Here is a 27,473-nt window from a genome sequence, read left to right as displayed (position 1 = left end):
CCGCTGTTTGTCCAATTTATTGATTCATTATTTCCACAAAATATCAGACCAATATATCAGTGCATTTTGGCGTTTTAGAAGATTGTACTTGACACAATCATCAATTTGATAAGCTTAAATGCGTTGAACATTACAAACTGATGGAAGATAAGAGATATGTGCATACCTGTAAGGGTTTTCCGTAAAATCCTTCGTCAGAGTGTTTCACGGCGTGTTGTGGATTGTTCATAGACAAGCTGTTTTCTCCGATGACTCAGTAGACATCATATTTTCTGAAATAGCTAGCAATAAGTCTACACAACCCGGTGCAGAATAACCATGTTTGGCTTGCCGGGGCATGCATAGCTCCATTTGTGTGGGCAAGAAACTCTACAACGACCCAAGTATCAAGAACATGCTGCTTGCAGCAGCTCGATAACAGGAAAGGGGGTTGGAAATATTTTCAGGCTGGTGCAACTGATGATGATGATGATGATGATGATCATGATGATCATGATGATCATGATGATGATGATGATCATCATCATTATCATCATCATCATCATCATCATCGATCATGATCATCATGATCATCATCATCATCATCCTTATTATTATAATTTACATTGACAAAATACACCAACGCAGTCACACTTGACTTTTATCTAAGGCCAAGGCACTAGGTTCAACTAACCAATTGATGATGATGATGATGATGATGATGATGATGATGATGATGATGATGACGATGCTCGGGGTGGTGGGAGGGCGGTAGCGGCGATGGTGACATTGAAGATAGGAAACCGTACTATAAACGGCAAAATTACTGAGAATCTTCCACGCGTGCTTTTTGTTTGAAAAAACGTGTCATATTTAATCTGGCATTTGAAAAATATGAAAGAAAATCCCTAAGAATCTGTGAAATATAACGAAATTTCTATGCCTCATCCACTTACTTTGCTGGAGACAATGATCGTTCTTAACAGATGATGATTCTCTTACTCTTATCTGATAAGGGTGTGAGTCCAATGTAAAACTGTTAAACGCACTTGTGCTGGGAATATATGATCAGCAAATTTAAGATTATTAGGTAAAATATCTCACAAAATGCACGTTCATTTTCCTTCGGAGCCTGTTGACCTAGCCAGCGGAATTACAATTTTCAAAAGCTCGATTATCTAATATTATCGCGGGGAAAATGAATCCAGCAACATGGTGATACAAAAATCAGTTTTAAAAGATCTACGAAATCTTCAACTTGTAACTAACAGCGGGGAAAAAGAGTCTGGTGCATGTCTTTACGTTTCCTTGAGGCAGACGTCTGCCGGTAAGGTCGCAACAGAGGTGCGAACGGCAGCGTCTAAGAACATAGACCAGGACACCAGTGCGCCATCAGTGTAGTATTCTCCGCACCTCCTCGACATCAGATAGATCTCCGAGCCTTCACTGCTGAGGTCGCGACTCCAAAACTGAAAGCCGTACACCTCGGCGGAGATGCTCTGTGTGTCCGGGGACCCAGCCAGGCTGATCGTCTCGAGGCCGCGCATGGTCATGGCTTGTCTGAAGAATGGCCTGGTGATCATCATGCCGTCTTTGTAGATGCGCAGGATGGTATTTCGGTCTCCGGCGAGTTCGCCGACTATGCAGACGTGGTGCCATCGGTTGTCCGTCACCTTCGAGGGATCCAGCGTGAGGTAGGAGTACCAGCTGTGACGGTTTCCGCCGTACGTTTGTACGGCCAGGCTAAAGCCATGAAATTCGATCTTCTGTATGGCGTTATTTGCGGTCGATGTTGGCGTGGTTATACTGAAAAGGGTACCCCTGGATGAGGAAATCTTCAACCACATACAAATGCTCAAACTATCGATTTGGGTGACTCTGTCGTTCACATTCACGTCCACTCTGGACGAGCCATCGAACTGCAGCTTTCTTCCCTCTGTTGTAGAGAATAAATGAGATGCCATACAGAATTCATTGAACAACAGACGATTTCCGAAGAAGAATACGCTCAAAATGATACTGACACACACTCGTAATTATTTGGAATGATAAAACATACCAGAACTAAAATATTCCGAAAATAGAGCCACGATCTAACTAGAGTCGCGTCTTTACGAAACTGGACAGGTATAAAAGCGCTTTATTAGGATACGTTTTGTTATGCCAATGAAACGTACAGCTGCCATGTCAGAAGACTCCACCTCATTCATTGGCATTTGCTTCAGTGTACTTGAAATTGTTGATTTCAACAGCTTACCTGATTGGCATGACGTTTGTGACGGACATGAACACTGGCCCACGGGAGCATCGATGCAAGCACCTTCCGTCATACAATCAACGTCTTCACAATCTCCGTTGGCTGTAAGTAAGAAGTACGTACTTGACGTGAGAGGCATTTTGGCAGTATACGTCATGATGTAGCACGGAGAACGGAATGAATAAAATAATATTCATTACCACCATTTATATCACTCATATTTATTCGCCAATGCTTTCATTCGTTTGTTGGTTAATTCATTCATTCGTTCAGTCAGACAGTCACTTACTCGGCCGTTTTGCCATTCGCTTGGCGATCATCCTAATTCGTGATAGGGATCGTCTCAGATTGTTGCATAAGTTCAAAAAGCGAAATTCGTTCGTTTACGGGGGGAGGGGGTTTGACCTTCGTTCGATTTGTGAACTTCACTTTCGCACTTTTATTTTGTGATCACAAGTTCTCTTTACATTGTGCGTAAAAATAAACAAAAACTGCACACTCGTAACAACAAATTTTGCTGTAACTGTTTCCAACTCTTTCGTGTCAACTTTCCATGGTCAATTATATTACTTGACGATGTGATGTGGTCAAGGATACATATTCTTCAGTAGCTACAGCAAAACGCAACATTATACTCTCAGGCAGACGTCAACATTTAGCACTTTTGAACTTTCGTTTAGGGGGAGGAGGTTTGATCTAAACGAAGGAATTTCGTTCCTTGAACTTGTGCGACAATCTGAGACGATCCCTTACAGAGTTCTCTTTTTCCAATGTGTGCATAAATGAAGTGAATGACCGGACTATACAAATGTACGGACCATGATCAAACGAGTAAATAACGGTTCTATGGTGTTGGCCATTGATTGGAAACTGGACCATTTATTACACTTCGTTACCAAAGACCCTAATTATGAGACGACAGGAGTCTTTCGTCAAACGAAATTTAACACTTTTGTCCCGACTAGTACTGCCTTACGGTCCCGCAGTATGCTTTACTCTAGGTAGAATAGACTGTCGACTGTCCCTTGTGCTTTTACTGTCTCTCATCGGTGTAGTCTTTCGCACCATAGATAGTATAGAGTCTATGTTCTCATATACGACGGTGCAGGGAATCGCAAGCGTAGCGTCGAAGGTGCGAGCTGGGCAATCGCACGAGGCACGTATGCTTTCGCTCCCCCACCCCCCTCCACCGTGGGAGTAGTGGTACTGCCGTCGCATGTTGATATGTTGCATGAGCTGTTCAGTCAATCATTTCAATCTTTTTTCAATTTGCTGGTGTCTCTTGCACTCACACACATACACTTTATATATATATATATATATATATATATATATATATATATATATATATATATATATATATATATATATATATATATATGCATGTGTGTATACATTTGTCTGTTTATTTGTTTGCATGTTTATTCATTCAACTTTCAATGATTTTGTGTGCTTGTTTGTATGTTTGTTAATTTGTTTGTTTATTTATGTTTGTTTGTCTTCTCCTGCCGCCCTGTGACTACATCAATAAAAGACAGAAAAGGCACAGGCGACTGTCGACAGTCTATCGGTAGGACTCACGGTTTTAAAGTGTAAACCAGAAAACTCAACTTACAGCAAAAATCTTTTTGCCTTGCGACAATATTCTCTCGCTCTGCATTTCCTCCGAACATCGCCGACCATCCAACCACGTTGCCCTCCGTCGCGTCGCCGCACTCTTTGGCGAACACGGCGATTTCATCCACGTTGAGGTGTCTGTCCCACATGTTGAACAGCGCCATCTCACCGACGAAGCCCTCTGTCCGACGATAGTCAATGTCCGGTCTGAAGCCGAGGTACAGCGTCCCGCTCCCCAGCACCGTCTCAACGTGCCCATCGCCAAGGATTGTGCCGGTGCCATCGACGTACAACCATCGTCGGCCTTTGCCAATTCTACCGACCCATGCCATACACACGTGGTGCCAATGACCGTCTCGGGGTACACGCTTGAAGAGGGTAACCCCGCCGCCACCCCTGAGTCGGTAGTCCCATAATCGCTCGATGAAGAAAGTGACGGCGTACGAGATGGAGCGAGATGTCGCACGGGAGGTGAAGGGAGATTGGTAGTGCACGAGCACCGTGTTGTCGTCATAGGTCATGCCGGCCTCTGTCTTCATCCAAAAACACCAGGTCATTTCGGCCAACTCTTGAATGGGGTTAGATTCATCTAGATAAGTTATCGACGAAGTCCCATCAAAAAGAAGTTTGGCTTCCCTTGGTGCTGCAAAAAAATAAACCGAAAAACATCATCAATAATTATATCATTGTCGCAACGGGACAAAGCCGTCATATGAGCATCTTTGTTGACATCTTAGACGTCGATTAAAGTTGTTGTTCACCAAACGCTTGTGTCGATACTTCGAATATGGCGCTCAAAACACGCAATCTCAAGTTGCCTTATTTGCCTTTATTGCTTTGACACAGAGACAGACAGACACCCTGGAATGGCTTCGACACATACAATCTGGATCGGCTTTGACACAGAGAAGCAAACCGACGAGGACAGTTGGGAGGAGTGCGAAGCAAGGCTGTAAATCATAGTCAAAGTCAACAACAATTATTTTTAAATAAAAGTAGAAATAGGAGTCTATGGAAAATAATGTGATCGATTAACCCTCTCGAGCGAATGTTTTAACAATGACAGAGAAGATCACGTATTTCTATCATATGATATCCTTTAGGCTGTATATTTACACTGCGTTTGTCCAAAGATGAGTTTATCAGCGAAACTCATTCGGCTAAATGAGAGCGCTGTGTCACTGACAACCGTATGCCTGTAATTAAGGATCCCATTTCACCAACAAATTGTGTGAAATGACAACCGTTTAAACTCGTTATGGCGGTTTACTTTGTGCTCCTTGAAACACAATCCGGGTTTTTTTGCTGACTATGCACGATATAAATGATGGCCCATCGGTAGCAGTCAGTATCAGTGCTTTTATACATGCTAGCCGTACAAAAGTTTGTCATTTTGGTGTGGAGGCGTGTGTTTCGCCTATTGGTGGTGGTTACAGAACCACAGCGGCACTGTTCTCGTCTCCCCAGCGTTTTGTGTTTCGAGCTGAGCTGAAGATCGTTGAAGCTGTAAATTCCGTTTATCTACAGATTTTTCGACAATTGTCGTCGCCGTTCACCGATTTCGTTCGGAAATTCTGTTCTCTTATCAGTTAGGGATGGATCATTAGGTCTCGGGAGGGGTGGTCAAAAACAGAAAAAAACTTTTGAAGCAAAAATTAGGAAAGACTACTTTGCTTAATAAAAAAAGCAGAACGTACAAAAATGATAAATCTCACAGTTTACTTAGAAAAAAAATATTAGCACATCATGACTCACTTGGACAGTACTAGTTTGGCGCCATCTATCCCACAGCAGCGATTTTATTCAAAGTCGTAGCAGGATTATCGAAACTGGGTTTACATAAATAGCTTTCCGTCTCGATTTAATCACCAAAATATTTTTTACGGTCAATCGCACTTTGTATGCGACTTCGCTTCCCACTTCTTCGCATGTAATGGTACATACCAGGGCACTGGGAAACGATCATGACTAACGACACATGTTTTGAAAATGACGTACCGTTGACAGATCCTGACCGCCATCGTCAGAGAAATATAGGTCACCATACCACAGCTTGCTAGCGTAAGCCACTGACGTTATGAAAACGTCAGTTGCTGGAACTTTCGACGATTTTTAAAACTACTTTTTGCATAAAATGTCGATTATTCTCCTTGTAGAACACGTTGAGATGTACAGTATTCAGCTTGTCAACTAAGCTTTGTAGGTCTACATGTAGAGACTGCATTGTTATTGTTGACAAGTGAATTGAGTCCAGACTGAAATTCAAACGTCAACAATAACAGTGCACTTTACATGTGTACATGCTGCCATGACACACAAAAAGCTAAAAAAAACAATTTTCAAAGGTTACAGCTAATGTTCTCCTAGAGCGCAAAACTATCTTGGGGCTATTGACGTTATTGCTGATATATTTGCTATGTTTGCATGGGATACCGTTTCGCCTTCTTCTTCACCATGACCGTGCCTAATGCCCTGTGTTGAACTTCATAAAAACATCCTGTTTGTGCGTCCATATCACATGTGTGCACAACGTGTTATGTTTGCTTGTTCGATTATCATTGAGTAATTGATCACACGCACAGAAGCTGTTGTCGACATTTAGCTGGTATTTTCAGCATTGTTTGCGAGGAAATGGCTGTAGAGACATTGAATTTATCGCATTGTCATCCGCTTTCACTTAAAGATGGCGGTGTGTTTTGCATCACACGAATATTTGTCGAAAACATCAATTTTGCCCTGATGACGCGACGTCCCGCCTCTCTCTCTCCCTCTCTCTCTCTCTCTCTCTCTCTCTCTCTCGCCAGATTTCAGTTCGATGGCATGGATTGATTGCCCATGGCGATTGCAATTACAGTGAAAGCAATTTTAATAACTAATATATTATATAATTGCATTGCTGTAGTTCACAAGAATGTGATTTCCTTGGGGTCTATTTTTAGTGCGATGAATGATTCAATTTCGCTGTATCGTAAAACAAGTCAATGTGGCTGCTGGCTCATCACTGAACAATGGTCGAAACGATAGAGTCGGCTATAAGATGGCACAGTGCCAAACGATACGACCTTGTCAGAACTCGAAACAGCGGGAATCTACAAACTTGCCTAAATGACGGGAAATAATGAGTAATAGCAAGCTGGTCTGAACCAGAAACAAAAATCAGTTGTTCTGTACGTTTGCTAGAAATTGCGAATAAGCTGCGTATAATTGCGAAGTTACAACGAAGAGAGATTATTGACACAAATATACAGGACGGGCGATGATTTGGGAGAGGAGCAGCCGGCTAACTATTAATCAAGAAAAAACTTGTTTATGGAGAAGGACTTTGACTACAGAGATGTCTTGACGGACTATTATAGAACCCTACCATGCCAAGAATTCAGGACAAATTCACAATGACGTGGCACGTTCACTCCGGTTTTGATCTTTTGGCATGATGTGTTGCCCTAAAGTTGCCGAGAAAATCGTCGGCGCGCTCGTGTGTACCATGACAACACGTCGGAAAACCAGACCGGGGAACCGAGAATCGGCAACTGAGTGTGCTCGGTCAAGTTCACGACCGTGCAGATGGAGTTCAAGCCGATTGTCGCAACGTTAACGAGATGACTGGGTAATTTTGTAGGCGGAGAACCATTATCTCGGTCTAACACGAATAAGTTTTGTTTTTTTTTTCAAATCGACTGGCCCGGGGTCTTAAAACTCATTTCTATATTAAATGAACCATCACAACACCTGTGAAAGGCGGTTGTCGAAACAAACTTTATGTCCAAAGGCTTCAGGAGTCTGACAACGGAGAAGTTCCGACGATCCCCCGTACAGATAAGTCAAGAAACCCCTCAACAATTTCACGAAAAATTAAAAAACACATAAATCAACATTAAATATCACCATGTGAGAACAATGGAGTGCGAGGAAATATCCATGTCGTTGCCTGCCATCCAAGGCTGTGCGTTTCTTTTTACGGGTGTTCATAAATTCTGTTCATGAAAGTATAATCCGGCTCTTCTTTGCGTTGGTCTGTTGGAAAACGACCAATCATTTGCAACTGAACTTAGATGAGGCAATAAAGCCAAAGATTTATAGTTTTTGAAATTTTTAAAACAAAGCGTTGCTTTTATCTTGTGCAAACTTTAAATAAAGAAGGGGAAAAGACGGTTTATGTAACAGATTAAAGCGATATCGCGTAAGTATTGTGTTTCACCTTACCGATATCGATGGCCGCGGTGTCGTCTTGCCCACCGTTACAGGTTCGCAGCTGGTTTTTCAGTTGCTCCAATTTTGTGGCATTTTCCCGGGCAGCATTTCTTAATTCAATCAGCTGGCTTGCAAGGCGTCGGATTTCTTGGCTTTGCTCGGAGAGCTCTGACAGGAGTCGGCTGTTTTCGTCTTCAAGTTCATTGACTCTCGAAGTTTGAATGGTGTTTGCTTTCTGCAGTTCGTGTTTGTTGGCCTCCAGCTCGTCCATACGCCATAAGTGCTGCAGACCTATTCGCTTCAGGCTGTCTATCTTGTCACCCTGAGCCTGCAATCTCTTGACCAGCGCGCTGACGTCTTCGCCATAGGGCGACACCGAACTCGCCACTTCGTTCGGTTCGAAGCACTCCCCGTCGTCGGGAATGGGCAGCAGGAAGGTGTACGCGCACCCGTTGGCCTGCTTGAGGACTTCGGGAGCGTTGTCGTTCCCGTCAAACTGGGCATTACACGACAAATACAGCACGCATAAAGGAAGGAGTATCGACCGGCCCATGGTAGTACTCAGTACGCATACCTGGCGACGAAGCATAGCAGATGCCCCAATCACTGCGCGTGACTAAGGCTTATAGGACTCCCTTGATAAGCCACGGAAGGCAAATCGTTTTGCGATGGATGCCTGTGTGTGCCTCTGAAAATCTTTATCGTGAACATGTAAACAATTATCCGCCGATCGCTTTATACGACTTTGCCTGCCAATATCAACACCCACGTAATCGTCTTTTCCGCCATTGGTTGATTCTCACAACTAGGGCCAGGCTTGTGTGAGTCCCTTTCTTTTCTGAGAGTGCAGCGTCATCGATATTACATTTCATTTCGACCCGGACACTACTACTCCTACGGTGTGAGTTTTCACTTGCGTTTGTTTCGAAAAGCATGACAAGAAATTCGGTGCGTCTTTTTTTCATTTTGCCTATATTTGGATGTCATTTAAATTGTAAAGTGTGACTCTACGCGATGACGATTAACCTTATGTAAACTTCAGTCTTAATTTACCCACGGCCGTCGTCTTTCTGCTTTTTTTTTCTATTCATCATTTTTTCATTTGCAATTTCCACGTCCAAAAAATGTGCAATGTTTGGACAGCCATCACCGACTGAGGCAAAGTCACCGCACTTCACTCGAGATCGAGTCAATGCAATTTGGGGCACGAACACTTATTGCATGCGCAGAGAAGATGTTGAGAAAACTTTGAAATTTTGAGCTATTTCACATTGCCCATTCACGATGTATGAAACCCTTGGTTTGCAGCTTTACACTCAATTTAGGTATTACAACAAAACTCAGAGCAAACTTTAAAAACATAGAACTTTTTGAACCAGACATACAGACCAAAATATTTTGTGACATAAACTAGTTTCAGTAAGTCAGGCAAAGTTATGTGATATTCAATTTTTGAATACTTCGTGGAAAAGTCAGTATTTAGACTTTTAGTTCTGTTGAAATAGGCAAAAAGCTGACTAGACGTTAGTCGATGGCATGTGCAAAACGTTGAGTTTCAAAGCACTGGGCCATACGGAATATCTCCGACAACTACCAAATATTCACGAGATTTTAACTTGCTGGTACGTGTAGTAGCTGTGTAATGCGTGACGTCACGCGAGACACCACGAGATAACTGACTCGAGAACTTGTATTCCCAAGACAGTACAAAACATATGACTCCTTAGAGGTGGCCTATTATGTAATTATATTGCAAATCAATTTGTACATAACATTGAAAAATGGTTGCATGTATGCTTCTGTGCTTCATCACCGTCAAGCAAATCCACCACATTTATGTTGTTACAGCAAAGTTAATTTCCTACGAACTGCAAAATCATATGAAAAGCCTGAAGGTTGCGATTAATCAAGTTCAATGAAAGTGTGAAGATTTTTTTGAAGAATTTAAAAATTAACACTTCCTAGACCGGTGTTTGACAGTGGACAGCACACGAACTGTGTTGGTGTGGGATGGAGATATACCCTGCTTTTCCAATCGAGCAGTAAATTGTTCACAATTATCGTCATAGATGCGAGAATTAACGACAGCATTGCAACTTAACTCCTAGACTTGTTCGTCTCTGGTTACCATTTTGTCCTGTTTTGGCGGGAACACTCAAGTCTGTACTCGTCGTAGACAATTGATTGACAGCAGCTGAACGGCAGTTAACTTCATCGTCACGAGGGTCTGGACGAAAGCTCTGTTGCTAAGATGACCAACTCAAGAAATGAGCATGCGCAAAGTTACCAAATATACTAAATAGTAACCCCATTCCCAAACTGGTAGGATACGAGATATAGAGAAAAAAGCTGCAACTGAAGGCCACGCTTTCTGTATAGGCTTGCGTTGTCCTTGACTGAAAACACGCTAATCCACCGTTGACAGAATCTTACACATTTTACGGCTTACAAGATCAATAGGGAGTTGGTTCGTTGTCAGGGAGACAGTCGTTCAACGAAGTCGTGCGAAGCAAAAACAAGACAAGAGATTTTCCCCGCCATGTCGAAGTTGAAGTCGACGTGAAGCAAGTAATTTGGGGTATTCACTCAACATAGCTTTCGTGGTGCTAAGTTTAGTCACCCTTCCCGACAGTAGATTGTCACCGATTTACGATCGGTAGTTTCAGTTTCAAGACTGAAATTCTAATGCAAGCCACAGATCGCAGAAACGCGACGCTCATCGTTATCAATCAGTGAGTGAAATAAATTTTCCGCTCACGTTTATCGAGCATCTTGATATACATGAGACCAGTCGAGGGAGAGATGCAACTGCCTTAATCCTGGTCGTTCCCAGTAACGCTAACGTAGCAATATTCTCAATGAATTTTCCAGTCCACGACTTGAACTTGGTAAATACCAACACTCCATGCAGACATTGATGAGAACAAATGACGAAATCATGATCTTACCAAACACTCGTGAAAACCAGTTCACAGAAATTGATTTTGCACATCGTCGGAATTTTTGTCCTGTTCTATACGTTTTGACCTTAAAGTGCTCTTTCCGTCTGACGTTTCCATCATTAATTCTCAAAAACCGTACGTATCTCAGCTCTCTCTTCATTTTATGTTCTTTGAGTGAGCACGCATCTAATCGGACAATCAAAACTTTGTAGAGCGATAAAGTTTACAGGCTTGCGACTGGGACGAGCCTGATAGAAACTGCATTGCAGCAATGTCAAGATACGGTATAGGCAATTAGGTCTTGGCAGAAGTGTTTAAGAACCGGCATTCAATTGAACATTGCTGCATGATTTGACGCATTTATCTCAGAATTTGCCGACCATACTCACTTTCAGTTTCAATTTTCTAATAGTGTTGGTCCGTACATCCTTTTTTCCGCAGTTTTAATGACTCTCCCGGACCTAATGATTCACCCCTACGTAAGCAGACCTGGTCAGTCAAAAGCCCTTCCAACCGATCGTGTTTTTTTTTCAAAGTTTAGTGAAAGAGAGACTTGAAAAAGACAGTGACAAAGATAAAAAGGAGCGTCCAAATTCCCTGCTGTAATTGTGACCACAAAGCACATGCAGTTCAAGACAAATTCATGTCACGAATTTGAATTCAGTGATAAGCTTTGACTATAACCGCACGGTTGCAAGTTCTTTGTGGTCACAACTTTGATTACAAGTGTAGCACAGAATTTATATGGAAAAACCATGACACATACCTGCTGAAAATAACGTCACTTCACCACGACATAAATATCTTTTTTCATACGAGTAATTCGTTTGATGGCGTAACTCAATCTTTGGAGACCCTAATAACCGGTTGCCTGAGCTGCCTATAATTGAGAAGACTAACGAACAAACCTTAATACAAGTACTAGTATGTTGTGCGTTCTGCAAACCTCGTAACAAAAATTAAAGCTGTAATATCTCCACTTTCTTTGTTATTGCATCATTTATGGCGGCGTGCCATCGAGCGAAGGGAGCCTTCAGTAATTACAGGGGGTGGGCCGGGGGAATTGGGCGAGGGTCACCTTTTAGAAAACTGTCCATGGGGGAGGGTTACTTTTTATAAACCTATCTTGGGGGAGAGTCACTTTAGACAGAAGCCGATTTTACGGCCAAACCTTTGATTGTCCGTGTGATAATTCCGGAATAGGAAATCACAGACGAAATACACCGATTCTTTTAAATATATGCATATTATACACAAGTTTCACAAGCAAAGATGATACTGTGTATCCTTCATTAAACACCTTGAACTGTTAGAACTGATGAAAGGCAGGAGACAAAAAATACGAGACAGGTGGTAAAGTGTGTCAATTATCAAACGTTTATAACTGCACAGATAATGTTAGTTTTATATTGGAAAACATGTTCATAGTTCTCTCATACACTATATACCACATATACTGAATCAACATTTTCGATGAAAACCAAATATCCAAGTTTGTGTACACGCATGTTTTACTTCTCACTTCAAGCAAAGTGCATTTACATGTATTATCAAACATTTATAACTGTACAGATATAGCTTGTTTTGCTGGGGAAGTTATCAAAAGTTTGCCTGATAGACGCCCATGTATTATGATTTGACATTTTTGGGTGAAGCACTATATCAGCCATCTCTTGCCTTCTTACAGTTGTCAAATATATAGTGACCCATGTATAAGAGATCACGTCCCTTCAAAAATTCTTGCGTGATAAATTGCAACCCTCCTCTAAACACGCCAGCCCCCCCCCCGTAATTCAATTAAACCAATTGTTATGTAAATTACTTATACTGTGTCAGAAATTCCTTGAGAGAATACTGCAGTGGTTAGGGGGAGGGTTAAGTTTTAGAATGTCGTACAAGGGGTCACACTTTACATGAAGATAGGGAAAGGGTCATAGTACAGCACAGGTGAACACTGACTCCCCCCCCCCGGTCCACCCTCCTGTAATTACTGAAGGCTCCCTAATTCCTATCACTGTTCGCATGAATTATGAATGAAGCCGGTTGTACATGTATTAAGCTAAAAAGTTGTACAGTCTCCACATGGAACCGAAATACTGACCTTGAGACATAACAGCTTTGAAAAGAAACTCGAACCGTCTATCCTTTGTTTCTATGCATTCTTTAGGAGGAGTATAAACTCCTTTCACCCAAATCTTTGAATGCGATATTCCGACCCTCGCGCAAAAACGACTACATCAACAACCAGCTTAGAAACCTGATTCCTTGAACTCATCCCATAACGCCATTGGAATATACAGAGATGGATCGGATTCTCACATTCCATCTATAGCGACTTTCAAAACCAGATATCGTAAACTGACCCGTATGCATTGAAGTAGACGCATCAACAGGGCCATTGTGACATAGATTTTATGGTCTCGGATGCTCGGATGTTGTTGAAGACATGTACAGTGACTATACGGCGGGAACGCTGAGCAGAAGCCGACAGACTTTTTGAACACTTGTACGTGCTGGTCGTGTTTTATTGCGATGCTGTCGAAGTGGCTATAAATCGGTTGTCGTGACTTAACGCGTGAGAGGATATTTTTCCAAGTCAGACATTCCGATAATTCGCCTGCTTCTTCATACCTGTCCGTTTATTTTTTTAATCTTCGGTCCTTTTCTCGAGTATTATGTACATCTCTCTCCCTGCAAAGGGGATGCATATGTCAACAGTTTACACACAGATAGGAAGAAATTTCACGAGAAAGTGTACGTCTAAATACATTTATTCCGAACATATTTAACATTTTGGACATGTTACATTCTGACATGTCAGATGTACGCGTTAATTGAGATCTTCACGTTCTGCCATTTACTGAAACCCTAAAATGATCAACATGTTCCATATTTCTATACAGGGTAAGAAAACAAATTCCAGGTCTATTCTGTATAATATATTTTGAGTCAAATATTTTAAGATATCCCATAAGTGAACCGCATGCTAGACATTTTAAACGCGATAGACTCTAGGGTCTACACGTTATTCATTCATTTTTTGCTTTCTGATGAAGTTTCTGTATGTATGTATGTATGTATGTATGTATGTATGTATGTATGTATGTATGTATGTATGTATGTATGTATGTATGTATGTATGTATGTATGTATGTATGTATGTATTGTATGTATGTATGTATGTATGTATGTAGTATGTATGTATGTAGTATGTATGTATGTATGTATGTATGTATGTATGTATGTATGTACGTATGTACGTATGTATGTATGTATGTATGTATGTATGTATGTATGTATGTATGTATGTATGTATGTATGTATGTATGTATGTATGTATGTACGAACGTACATACGTACGTGTTTGTGTGTGTGTGCGTGCGTACGTACGTCATTCTGTCCGCACACTGACTTTCCTTGAAAATGTTGGCACCTATCAGCTTGAAATTGGTGTGTAAATGTATTGTGGGTCAAGGGTAGAATTTCTGGGACGTCCAAAGTTATGCAAATGCGCTAAATACATGCAGAATGATAAAGAAAGATTTCAGATACCAAAACAACCGAACCAGGTCCTTTGAAATGTTGCAGAAATAGTTCGATTTGGTTGCAGATCTAAGTTTCTTACTGAAGCCGAGTTGATAACATGATGTTTATGCAAATGGGCAAATTTAAATATAAATATTGATAAAAATTTTGCAGGTAGAATAATTTGTTATAAGACTTTGACATTTTGTTGAAACCTTTAAAATATTCAGAAGGCATCCCTTTCTCTGTGACTTCAACCTTTCCTTGATGGCATTTGCTAACATCAGTCAGAACAAATTTGTTCAAACCAAAGTTGGTTGACTGACTGACTGACTGACTGATACACACAAGAGCATTATAAAAGTCAAATTTTTTGAGTACGAAGTCAAAAACGTCTGGCACTAGCGTTTTGAAATTTGCTAGGCGTATTTCTATTTTTGATGCAAATGCAAGTCCGCGCAAACGGCGTTGATAACATTACTATAATGCTGATGGGGAAATAAATCTTAATAAGCATGTTGGTTTCACATCAAAGTTGGATAAATAGCTGATAACTCAAATGAGCAAATAAATGTGGAAAATGGGAAAACATTGCAAACTTACAAACTACAAGCCCTAGGACTTTGAAACCGATATAAATATTCTTATTGTGAATTAAATGAGATTGAAAGGTTATGCAAATTACCTGTCACGTGATAGTTATGTAAACAATGATGACACTGTGGTTACCAAAATGTTCCCCTATATCTAGGCTTTCAGAAAATGCAGAATTTACGGGGGAACTCAGCTTATTAACCACCAGAGAATTGTTAGATTAAAAAGGTCAATTACTTGTCTTGGAACCTTAAGGCAGCGATTGATTCAATAAAGCAACATGTGGCTCTATCCGATGTCCCTCCGAGATGATTTGTTGTCGGCTTGCTAAATTTGAAAGCTATTATGTCGACGCGGGACTAATTTACAGCCGCGCTTCGTGGGATGAAGTGTCAAAAGTGGGCATGATTGCTAACCTAAAACGGAACTTCCACCGACTCACAGTTATTATGACAATGCGCTCTCCATTTGTCAAAAGTGCGTTCACTTATAGCAAAACTCTGAACCTAAGGATGCCATGGCAATCTTTCGTGGTTTGTCCAAGTTTCTAAGGACTGGTTTCTCATTTAAAATATGTTAAAAAAAGCTGTCTCCGTTCGACACCATAGAAAGAAGAGTAACAGAGAAGGTCAACACTGTCGAAATTATTTTGAACTGGTGTGCAGTAAGTTTCATCCGGAACTTATCAAAGTTACTTTTTACACATACAACTTTGTCAGGGATGGAATTAAAAAGCCGAAGGCCACGGTGACATATGTACGAGCATTCGTCAAGCTTTCAGTTTATTAAAGAAACCTATTAAAAGTAAGATTATTGTGAACAGGTTATTTTATTCATGGAATATGACAGATGTATCAATGCCTAGATACAGTAGTCATACCTTACACAACAACACCATGCGTTCAAACACAATCCCTACACCGAACAACAGACAACCAAAGTACACACACACACACACAGTCATCCAGAGAGGGAACGCGAGTCAATAACTTGCAAATGATACACGCTTATTTAAAATCTATTGGGACAGAGGTGAAGAGAGCGTCTTCGGCGAATTCATGATCGCCTCCAACGGACTGACAAACCGGAGATCGGTCTGCCGGAGATAATCACGCCAAGACCCCACGCATGCGACCGGGTCTCTGAACCCGTAACCCATGTGTAGCAAAGTGTACTGATTATTAGCCTTCCAGGATAGTTTAATGTTGCCATCAAATGGAGATGAAAATCTCTTCGGGTCGTGTTGTATAGGAGATAAAAGACAATTGGATTTCATGAAATGCAATCCCAAGACTTTTACGGAACAGGACCCTCCACTAAAGTCTACTTGTATGTATTTCAAACTCCTTAAGAAGCTCAGCCACAGGTTGCGACCATTTAAACCTCTGTTTTAGCTTCGCTCAGTCACGGTAGAGCGCAGGCCTACGCATTCGAGTGGGGTAACGAACAGCATCATGCGTTGTCCATAATCATATGATACCGATGTATTGATGATGGGCAAAATAAAGCGATCTGCTCGCGATTGAGTCGTGAAAATAAAGGTGCTATATTCGCGATATAGCAGAGCTGACACACGCTCGAACTCTCAGTCAGAAAATATTTCCAAGTTAGAATTTAACATAGTGTCGTTGTGGTATAATATAGCTATAAACCACCTAAACAACTAGTATACCACTCGTTTTGACTTGTTCACTCAATGTAGTGCACTCACTATCGCTTGTGCATATATGTGGTTTAACCCTTTGAGCGCCGAAGTCAGTTTTTGTCACCAATATTGAATATAACCCAGTCAATTTTTTTCAGATTTTTGCGAAAAATTTTGATGAAAAACTGTAGCCAATAGAATGTATTGGCCATTTGGTCCAAAATTATAAAAAAAATGAGAGGAAAATTCATGAAAATTGGTAAAATGTTGCACTAAAATTTTGGCGGGAAAAATTACAGCACTCAAAAGGGTTAATGCTGCCTTTTTTTTACCTGTCGCCAGGTCTGCCTTATTGATTGAACAGAATGTCGGGGCAATCATCAAAGTAACCAATGTGCATTCTCTAATCGGTAGTTTTGAACTCTCACATACCTGCATGAGCATTAACACAACGTATACCTCACTCTATTTTGACAAATCATAAAGAACCGTTTACAAATGGCTAAACTGTTCGGTAAAAGATGCTTACCGTAAATGGGTTTGACAGTGTTGATAACGCAAATACGACTATCGTGTGGGCCGAGTTGCGAAACTGAGTAAACAACGTTGCTTACGATACGTGAATACTCATCTTCTAGGGCCAATAAAACACGCATACTTTGTTGGACCTTTAGTCAAAGAATAGTAAATTCCATACATCTGCATGCGCAACAATTTCGATACAGTCTGGGATATTATAGACGCAAACCAAACAAGCCTGGGGTGGTTGTATCTCTTAGTTTTAAATCAGTTGGCGGAAAATAGGGCCATTACACTTGTGTATATATGTCGTCAAGTGATCAAAAATTTAATATCCACCACATCTGGAATTGTTTATTGCTTTAGTGCTACATTGTCATTGTCCCTTTCTTGATGCAGAATTACTGACTGTTCAGGAAACTGAGGCCGAAAAAAGAAGTTGTTCCATGTACAAAATAAATAAATGCAACATTTAGATACAGATATATTATCCATAGATAATATTTACTGTTACGGTATTTAACAACGATCTATCTGCGATAGACAACATTTAGTTCCTTCGGTTTCCCGGTTGAGAGATGGGGGACGCCGATAGTCAGCTACTGAGTTTGGTCCCTGCATTTGAGCAACTGCCGGACGTTGATCTTTGTACGAACGCTGCTAAACTAGAGCGACAGAGCCCCATTACGTGTCTGTGCAAAATTTGATGTCAGCTGCTGCCAAATTTTGACGTGATAATAGATGCACGACGCATACCAAGACGAACAAGATAAATGAAAGAGACGTCCACGACAGGAAGTCACAATAATTTTTTATCTGTATTGATGAGCCCAACATAACGAAGAATTTGTCACTCAGTACGTGCTTTCGTAACACATTATCAAGTAAAACGTAACTTTCCGCAAGGATATCGAAGTACTGTTACGGTATTTCACTATCTGCGACATAACTCTTCGAAACATGACCCTGATGTAAGATTTTCTTGGTCACGTTGTGCACAACTGAAAATGCTTTATATCCTGTGTCGGTGAACTCTTGAATAAAAGTCGTTTGTAATGATTCCTCATTTCATCCCCTAGCTATTTCACTTGATGATGGGTCATTTCGATGCCAAAATTTCAGGTTTAGTTGACGCCAACAGAGTCTGCGCAGTATTAGCTGAACATGATACAGCTCTACACGGAATTTCAGGGAAATCAATCCAGATTCGCATCCACCTCTACAATGCAGTCTCAAATAGAACGAACATAAATTTAGGATAACATTTTTATGACTGAAAATCACATACTTCAATGCAAAACTTTCACTTGAGCCAGAAAAGTATGTTTTTTTCTGTCAAATCACCGCATACGCCCGTTTGCTTGTAAAGTTTAGTTTTTCTTTCCATTACTTACGGGTTGGGTTGATCGGAAATCTAGAATCGATGGAGACCAAATATTGTGTTTGTTTTGTGATCTTAACAAAATTGAACACGAATATTATTTTCTTTTGATTTGTCCCTTTTTGATGAACAGAGAATGAAGTATATTCCTGCAAGTTGTTATAATCCACCTTCTGAAGAAAATTGATATTCAACTGATCGTCGCTGATGATATCGACAAAGCTATCAGACAATGTTTAGCTGCCTGCGTACTTCATTCATTGCGATTGAGGAAGGAAGCGATCGACCTCGTGTACAAGAAATGTAAACTTCTAACGTTCCTGTCATTTCTTATCTGTAATTAATCTGTAAAGTATGATAGGCCGAAGGCCTGATATTGCTGAATAACGGACGACAACGAAATCACACACTTTGAAGGGACCGTAGCTGAAACGTTTGACGATTGTTTAAACTGGATTTGTTTCATATGCCAACCACAGTTTCTAGTTCCACTTTCTGAAACATGTTAGGACACACAAAGTATTCAGCTTCTCGTACATGTCAGGTTGGACTGCTATTGTTGACAAGTGAATTAAATTCTCGACAAAAGTTCATACGTAAACAGTATTACATGCGCAGACCATGTGTTGGCAAGTTAACTGGTTGGTGCTTGGGAGAAGGACAGGAGCTCACAGTTGACATTACAAATGGAAATTACTGGGAGGAAATCATCAAAAAATTATAGCCACTATCTCTTCAAAGTATGTGGTTTCAGTCGCAGAACGTAGTTATGTTCGTTATATAAGACTGTATTGTTTACATGGACGCCATATCTTAAATTCTAGCACATAGAAATATAGCTGTGTCATGTTATGCGCCACAAGCTGTAACTTTTGATATCTTTTGCAGTATTTTTGTTCTGCAGTTTATTGTACTAGTCTTAAAATTATGACGAAATGCCTATAGTGTTCGACTCGTAAAAAAGCGGTCTGTGTGCGCATGTGTTAACTACAAATTCACGTCGATCACTGAATTTTAGTCCATAGTGGTTTTATCAATAATAATATTGGTATAAAGTACACAATCTGGTATGTTGCCCTTGCAACGACTTTGCATTGGGACATCATTTAGGGAGAGAGAATAAAAATCTAAGCTTGTTCTGTAGAAAAAGTGATAAAAATATCGTGAATGCATGGAATCGTATAGAATTCAAACGTCAGTCAGTCAGTAGGCTGGGCGCAAATCTACAAACGAGGCAACGTAAGAGCATAGAAAGCTATAACGTAAGTCCAAAATCATAGATATCTATTTTGCATCGTAAAAGCATAGAAAGCTATAATGTAAGTCCAAAATGATATATATATATATATATATATATATATTGCATTTTGTAATTTGCCAAACGCTTAAAGTTTCTGTAGACTTGTAGTCGTACAACAACTGATACGGGTCTACCAACTCTTCTGGTCCCGCCTGACTACATTCATATAGTCCTTCCCATTCTGCATGTTATCACATCACATCTCATCATTTCTATTAATATGTGTATTATTTTACTTCCATGCAATATTTGTCATCGGGTAGCAATTGTACTCAAGCGTAATTTACCAGCATAAGGACCATTGCATAGATACTCCAACTCAGCTGGTGGTCGACTCGATTTAGCGATCTGATACATCGCAGTTATTCAAAAGTCAGTCCAAAATGCGACGACAACAAAGAAGACGACGTCGAGGAGAAATGCAATCACACAAAATTTAGTAATCTGAATATTACCAATGCGCCTTTCGATTATCACTGTATCACTTTACAACCCCGCCGAACCTCACATTTAACCGTATACACGCATGGAGATCGAAATTGTCCCATTTGTCTCCATCACATCTACCCAGATGACTTGGAAATTAAAACAACTGGAAATGTTGGCTGAGGCATATTTTTTCGAAATATGAATAAACCGTATACCCAGCTCCACCAAAGTACAGTACTTCTGTCACTGTACTTGTTTGTGATAATGGTAATGTTTTTGAATCCAGAATCCAAATATAGTTCAAGTACGACGCTCATTTACCAAGGCCCTTTAAAATTAATTAACCATATGTGAGTACCTTCTGTTCTTGATCTAACCATAGACCCCGGAGAAACTACAGTCTATGATCCAACGCATGCGTATAATCACACAGTTGTAATGCGTACAGAGACTTCATTCTGCAGCAGTCAGACTTTTCTATGGGAATCTATACTAACTATCGCTTTAAAATTCGCTTGTGGTTGTTACAACTCGAGAAATCAAGTTATTGCGTGATTGTTCACATTCTGCTAAATGTGTTGTTTAACGCACACTCTCTCGTGACTTGTGCACGTATACCCCGTACAAACTTATGGATTTACTCAGTCGTTGTAACAAGGGCGATAAATCATATGCCCCCTTCTACGCCTGCACTGTTCCAAACTTTACCGGATAAAAGTGTCATCGGGCACGAGGTTTTTCTCGTATACCCGCAATGATAGAAGGCCCAAGGTTTGCCCCTTTACCACAGTGTGTGTTGTTTCTGTGACCGGTCATATCCGTGTCGGATGTCGTTAATCACAGCTTTTTTTCACAGGCGGACAGCAAAAGGCACATGTCCTGTATTAGAGTACGTGATAACCAGGGGATATCTTCATCGACGCGCAGGAAAGTAATTTTGTATGTCAATGCACTTTTCATAATGATAATGTAATTTATTGTTACATCATACATGTTTAACGAGAGAAATGAAAAGAGAGAAAGGCTGTAAATTTTAACCGTCTAGACTTCGTGTAATTTTCTTTTTATTAGCCTCACTTTATACACCATTATTCACTGTATCCACAGATAGAATCACGGTTACGTGTAACATTACCGGTACGTGCAACAAACTGGTGATCATGCTCCATATCTGTGACATGATAACATTTGCGTTTGTGTATCAAATTTTGCTACTGCTGTAAAAAAGGTCTTAAACGACGCGATGCGGTTTGCTTTACTCTGATGATATGAAGCTCGGCTGTTGTTCTCAGATTACCGGAACACCATAACTATCGATATTCCACTGAGAGTGGCCACTTTCGTGTCCTAAATTGACATTCGGGAGACACCAAAGAAGTGACATTCTTCGAACTTGAATGCATCAACGTTTGAAGAGACCCTGGGACGTTTCAACATTTTGATGATACTTCCATAATTTTTGTTCCAGGAAACAAATGGGTCTTATTGAATGCACTGGCATCGAAGATTGGACAACATTGGAAATTATAAAATTATGGTGACGAATGTTGAGAAACGGTATTCTACGACAGAACAGAAATAAATGAAAAAGTGACAGCGAAAAGAACATCGTGTCTAGGCTGGGGCCCTCAGGTCTAAGGCTTGGAGGTAGTAGCAGCCGTACTGAGGCAAATGTTCGTGAACAACAAACGTTGCACCTTAAACACTGGGCAACGTAATATACTGTGCAAATGCATGGACATGCGCAAAGAATATTGGATGAGGCAGGCATACAAGTGTTATAGTCTTATCTCGCCGGTCTAGGGAGCGTACTCAATGCTGAGAGGTACTTCGAGATCTTTGACAGAGTAGAGACTCACAGAGTTGTTGGATATCATGATGGTGGTTTATTACTGAAGTGTAAAGTTAACACATCAGATGCCCAGCTATCTCCGACTGACGATAAAGGGTGATTATCCCCTTTTTAAAAGAAATTGTAGCATCCTAATTAGATTAAATTAGTTAAGCCTCCAATCGCTAATCGACTAGTATTTCTTGATTGGTTCAAATAATTAAAATATTCTTCCCTTCAAGAAATACATTACTAAACTTTCTCTGATAGGACATTGATCATATAAAATTTTACATAATCTGCATAAGTGACATCATCGTTATACAACATTTCCCTTATGCAATCGTCCCAGGGTCCTGTCTGGTATTGATGATACGAATTCACTCTACTGCCTTGACAATAGATGTCACTAGTACAAGTTTCTACCTGTATCCTTGATACTTAGGTATCAATGACGCAAATACATTGAATGTCCCTGACAACGGAGTTTTAACCAAGATGAAGGAAAATTCGTAATGATCATTAACCCTTACACAGACTTGGAAAGTTCAGCCGTCTCGTTCATTGACCTTTGTACAGATTCCGAAATTACAAAAACAATATCAATAAGCCAAAGAAAATTTAGTCTGTAATACAAGATAATATTTGTTCATTATATGTAAACTTCTTGTAATTATTATTGGACTACTCTTGAAGGTAGAATGCGTCTCGTGGATAGATATTTGGACTCTGAAACTTTTCAAATTCTTTTCTGATCTACCACTTGTGGGGCTCATTTTGAAGCCCTTTCAATAAGAAAAACTTTCAACGTCTTAGTTTTTTGAAAATCGAAAATTTTATTTTTCTCCATGATGTTAACACAGGTGTGGCGGTCATTTTGAATTTCCAATATGGTAAATCTAGGGTAATTTGTTTCTCTAGTACTAAAATCTGCACGTGACCCCGATTTTATTGTTGATTTTGAAAGTGAGCGGTTGAAAGATTCCTTGAGGAAAATTTGAGCAAAAATTGAAAGTTTTTCACTTTCTAGGCGTATACCTTAAGCACAGTAATCTAATTCGTTAAAGTTCCATTAGCTGTGTATCATTTTGCATTTTTGTCGACGATATGATTTGAAATCAAATGCAATTTATGTAAAAAGCTTAGCGAATTGTGAGCACAGAACTTTTTCCAAACATTGGCGACGAACGCAATATTTAGATTTTAACGACTAAATAATTGTCGCGTTGCAACTCAAATATGGCCGCAAGCGCCGGAATTTCGTTGACCAAATCAACCACCTATAGGTTTGAAATGGTGACATTTTCCATTTCAAAGAAAATATGGATTAATACGGGAATCCAAAACATCTCCCGGAAGATTAGATGCCACGGAATTTTTTTTTTTTTTTTGGGGGGGGGGGGAGGGGTACATAAAATGCAAAACGATGCAGCTAACAGTACTTGAAAGACAGTTCGCTCGGTGATTGTCCGCCAAACGATGACGTTAACAGTCCGCGATGTAATTAACTAACAAGTGGGATATGTAGGAGGTCCACGGGGCAAACGCGGTAAGCTCGTTGTACTTTATTTGCCTATAGGAATATTCCATGTCGAATATAATGGGCAAAACGCATAACATACCCACTTTTCAGAATATTCTCATGTAGAATAATTCTGGAATAAAACGTAGGAAGATCGTCCCTTGAAGAAAACAAATTTCAAAGCGTTACACTAAGATTTCTCAGAGTCTGGGGAGAAACATGAACTGGAAGTGTCATGTCACATTTTACCTTAAATAATACAAATTTTTGTCACAAAATTTCGTACGGCCAGGGACTATGTAACTCGTATCGTCAAATTGTTGGTGGCGCTACCAAAGGCCTGGGGCAGTGATCAAAGTACTTGCTCGTAGCTTGTATGCGTGAGAATGACTCACCACATGCTTTAAAGTTCAGCTGCACTGTAGATAATAACTAAAACCCGCTGTAATCAGAAAAGTGGGGGCCTTCCTCGAGAAGGCCAGCCATATTTCCCATCGACCATCTTATGCCCTTTTTCACTTGGGTTTTTTCGGAAGACGCTTGGTGGGCGACCCGTCACCACATCGTAACTTACCGTGACGCATTGTATACGGATCTCATATAGAAGGGCAGGCGAATGTCAAAGCGGGTCACTGACGCTGAAGTGGCCTGTACGTGGAACAACTCGCCGTTTGATTATAGGATTTTGAAGAAATAATGGTCAAAGAAAATTATCGATCAGCACCCAGCTAATGACAACAAATTTCGCTGTAAATTCGATACAGTTACACATCTTCGTGTTTCTCTCGTAGTAAAAAATCGGACTTCGTGTTCGTCTGTGTGGAAGAGTTTTCACTCCCTAGTGGTCTCTATCTTATCCGCACATGACCTGATCATTAAGGATTAAGCAATAAACTTCCTCCGTTCCCATGACATTTTGACCGTTTAAAAAGGAGCAGCCACGTTTTTATGGTTCGTTTGGGGGTTTAAAATATGTCTGACATTGGCCTATACAGTTAATGTTAATGTTATTTCATGCTATTGACGCGGTCGGAGTGATCTTATGTCAGTGCTTTGACACTGGATACGGTATGATCGTGGTACATAACAACGTGAATGTTGATTTTTTTGTGTGGACAAGCTCTTGTCGTTTTTTCTCTTCACTGTGTAACAGGTCAATGAACGTGAAAAAAAACTTTGCCTGATGCTTCGTCTAGTTTTGTAAGGTAGTCCGCACCTCGACAATGAAAGACTTAAACTTTTGCTCAAACTTTCCTGAAGCAAACTTTCAACCATTCTTTCAAAATCAACAGTAAAAATCGGGGGTCACTGTGCAAATGTTGACACTAAAGAGACAAATTACCCAATATTTTACCGATATTTGAAATTCAAAATATCTGTCCCCGATGCGCGTTCTACCTTTAATTTCAAAAGGATGGAATGTGACTTCTTAAAGGGGATTGCATATTTACTCGCGAGTAGGAGATAAAAAAGTAATATGTAGGAATTTTTCAACATCTCATCATGTTTCGTAATATTGTCATTCAAATCATAAATACTGAAACCTAGAAACGCCATGGAAACTTTTCGGTTAACGTGCGTGAGTTGCATCACTCAAATCTGTGTTGGAATAAGACTTGAGAAAACACCTTTTTAAACATGAGACAATTTCATGTATGATACGACTGGTATTATGGGATAAACGCAGTACGGGAGAGACGCAGCTAATTATACGAAAAGGACGCAAAATGAGGAAGAAAGCCCGGTTAAGTTGTCCAAAAAAAATGGTGTCCTATATTTAATGAAAATACTGTGTTTGTGAAATCTCGGAATAGATCACAATTAGGAGTCGACCACCGGATCTCGGCACGTGTAGTCAATATTGGGGAAAAACCTACAAGGCAACACCGCAAAAAAATTTGCATCCTACCTCAGTGCTTTAGCAAGACACATTTATGCCGTTACTGTAAGCTGAAAAAATGTGAATTTCTCGGGGAAAAGCATGACATACAAAATCGGAAAAAAAACATCAAATTTAAATGTCCAAAGTCATTCGTCCGCTTACATTAATGGCGGTCCTACCTGTAACAACCAAACAAAAACTGAAAACACAGAGCATAGCCAGAATGTCGCTGTTCAATAATGGCTGAAGTTCAAAAAACTCACGGAATGGCAAATACATCTTATGCCCCCGCACTACGGAAACTTATAGCAACCTTGTTCGCCGACACTTGAAATTCAGGCACCACAAAAACTGGACTACCCTTCACCAGGACATTTGAGAAGTAAAACACAAACCGTTAATGACACTCTTATTCACTCCCATTAACTTCCCCGCTTTCCGGTTTTTACTGAAACCATACGACCACAACTTTATTTCGTTCGATATAAAAACTTGACCGCTGCACATACTACAGATACTATACAACCGTCCGCGTTGAAGTGAGTTTTGACTGTGCACGTGGCATCATATGCGGCGAAATCGCGGGATAATGACACTGCGATTGTTTCCGGTGACATGTTGAAGAATTTCAAGGTCGGCCGAAGTTGTACAATCTCAGTGTCGGAGAGAAAACGCCCCTCTTTAGGTGCGATTCTATTGCCCGATCTGCATGGCAAAACACGGATGACGAACTGGATATGCTCGTATGAATCCGTAGAATCAGTTACACGTGTAAAGTTAGGCCACAGACACGGAGAAAAAACTACTTGTCTTTGGTTAGGACAAAGTTTTCAGAAATTAACGATGTGTACCCATGATGAATGCAAGAACGAACGTGAACTGGTGAACCAGTGGTGCTTTTTGCAATCTTGCCTTGCAGTATCACATTGCCTCATTCTTCTTTCGCTATAGCCGATCAAAAAACAATTTGTTTTTATCTCGTAACCTGAGCTGAGATTTTCTCTGGGGTGCTTCACACGCATGCGCAGTCAATGTTTAACAGGTTACAGTGCTGTTTGTGCTACCCAGCAGGCCTGTCACATACGAATGCATTAAATACAGGCGTGCATTTGTTTCGATTTAGATGCAGTACAAAAATACCAACATTTTCAAGTCTTGTAAAATGTTTCAATTTTTTTCCTTCTTTTCTTGTTCCCAGTTTGTGTTCCTCCTCTGTTATTTTCTTGCTTTGGTGTTTACTTAAAAAAATGCGTTTTCAAAACATCATGCAGAAATTTCAGAACTACAAATATTTTTCGTTTTTACGCAGAATGAAACATCAAAAGCTAGATTTCATCTGCAAACTGGTGTGCAACTGTGGAACGGGATGAAAAGTTTGCATGGAATAATGGAACATAGCAAGCATTGACAAGACACACTGGCTGTACCTTATTGTTCAAGTACGATGTGTCATAAAACCATAGAAGTTTGAAACTTTAGGGTAGAACGCACTTCAGGGACAGATATTCGGACTCTCAGATTTTATCAATATTTTTCTGATCTGCCACTTGTGGGGGCGTGTCCAAAAGCTCTTGGTGTAAGAAAAGTTTTGACAGTCTTAGTTCTTTGAAAATTGATTTTTTTAAAATTTTTCCCATAGAGTTAACACAGGTATGGCGGCCATTTTAAATAAATTTTGAGCAAAAGTTTAGTCTTTCACATAAAGGCGCATACTATCTCGATCGTCCAATGCATGGGGGAATAATTATTCATGGAATGGAACACCTACATTCCTCTTGTAAGTTCAAGTGAGAGACTGAGGCGCCACTTCTTTTCCTTTAGAGTCTACAGGAAAGACATAGTCAGCATTGGTCGGCTTC

At 40.3% G+C, this 27,473-nt stretch overlaps 1 protein-coding gene across 1 annotated transcript; it reads right to left on the bottom strand.

The window, feature by feature from the left end:
- Window positions 1-826: 826 nt before the first annotated feature.
- LOC139131246 (uncharacterized) lies at window positions 827-8,867 on the bottom strand. Its single transcript, XM_070697232.1, has 4 exons — window positions 8,057-8,867; window positions 3,852-4,496; window positions 2,237-2,338; window positions 827-1,915 (listed from the first exon to the last, which is right to left on the bottom strand). The coding sequence occupies exons 1-4, from the start codon at window positions 8,631-8,633 to the stop codon at window positions 1,278-1,280; spliced, it is 1,962 nt and encodes a 653-aa protein (XP_070553333.1). The 5' UTR covers window positions 8,634-8,867; the 3' UTR covers window positions 827-1,277.
- Between the last annotated feature and the right edge of the window lie 18,606 nt (window positions 8,868-27,473).

This window comes from Ptychodera flava, chromosome 4 (genome assembly GCF_041260155.1).
Source record: "Ptychodera flava strain L36383 chromosome 4, AS_Pfla_20210202, whole genome shotgun sequence".
Lineage (NCBI taxonomy): Eukaryota > Metazoa > Hemichordata > Enteropneusta > Ptychoderidae > Ptychodera > Ptychodera flava.
The sequence above is the reverse complement of the archived record's forward strand: the minus strand, read 5'-3'. Positions and strand labels throughout refer to the sequence as shown.

Bases quoted from the DNA above. Each gene is read 5' to 3' on its own strand.
- LOC139131246 (XM_070697232.1), bottom strand. From the start codon at position 8,633: ATGCTTCGTCGCCAGGTATGCGTACTGAGTACTACCATGGGCCGGTCG. The intron at 4,497-8,056 runs GTAAGGTGAAAC...ATTTTTTTGCAG, and splicing joins CACCGCGGCCATCGATATCG to CACCAAGGGAAGCCAAACTT. The intron at 2,339-3,851 runs GTAAGTTGAGTT...TCTTACTTACAG, and splicing joins AAGGCAAAAAGATTTTTGCT to CCAACGGAGATTGTGAAGAC.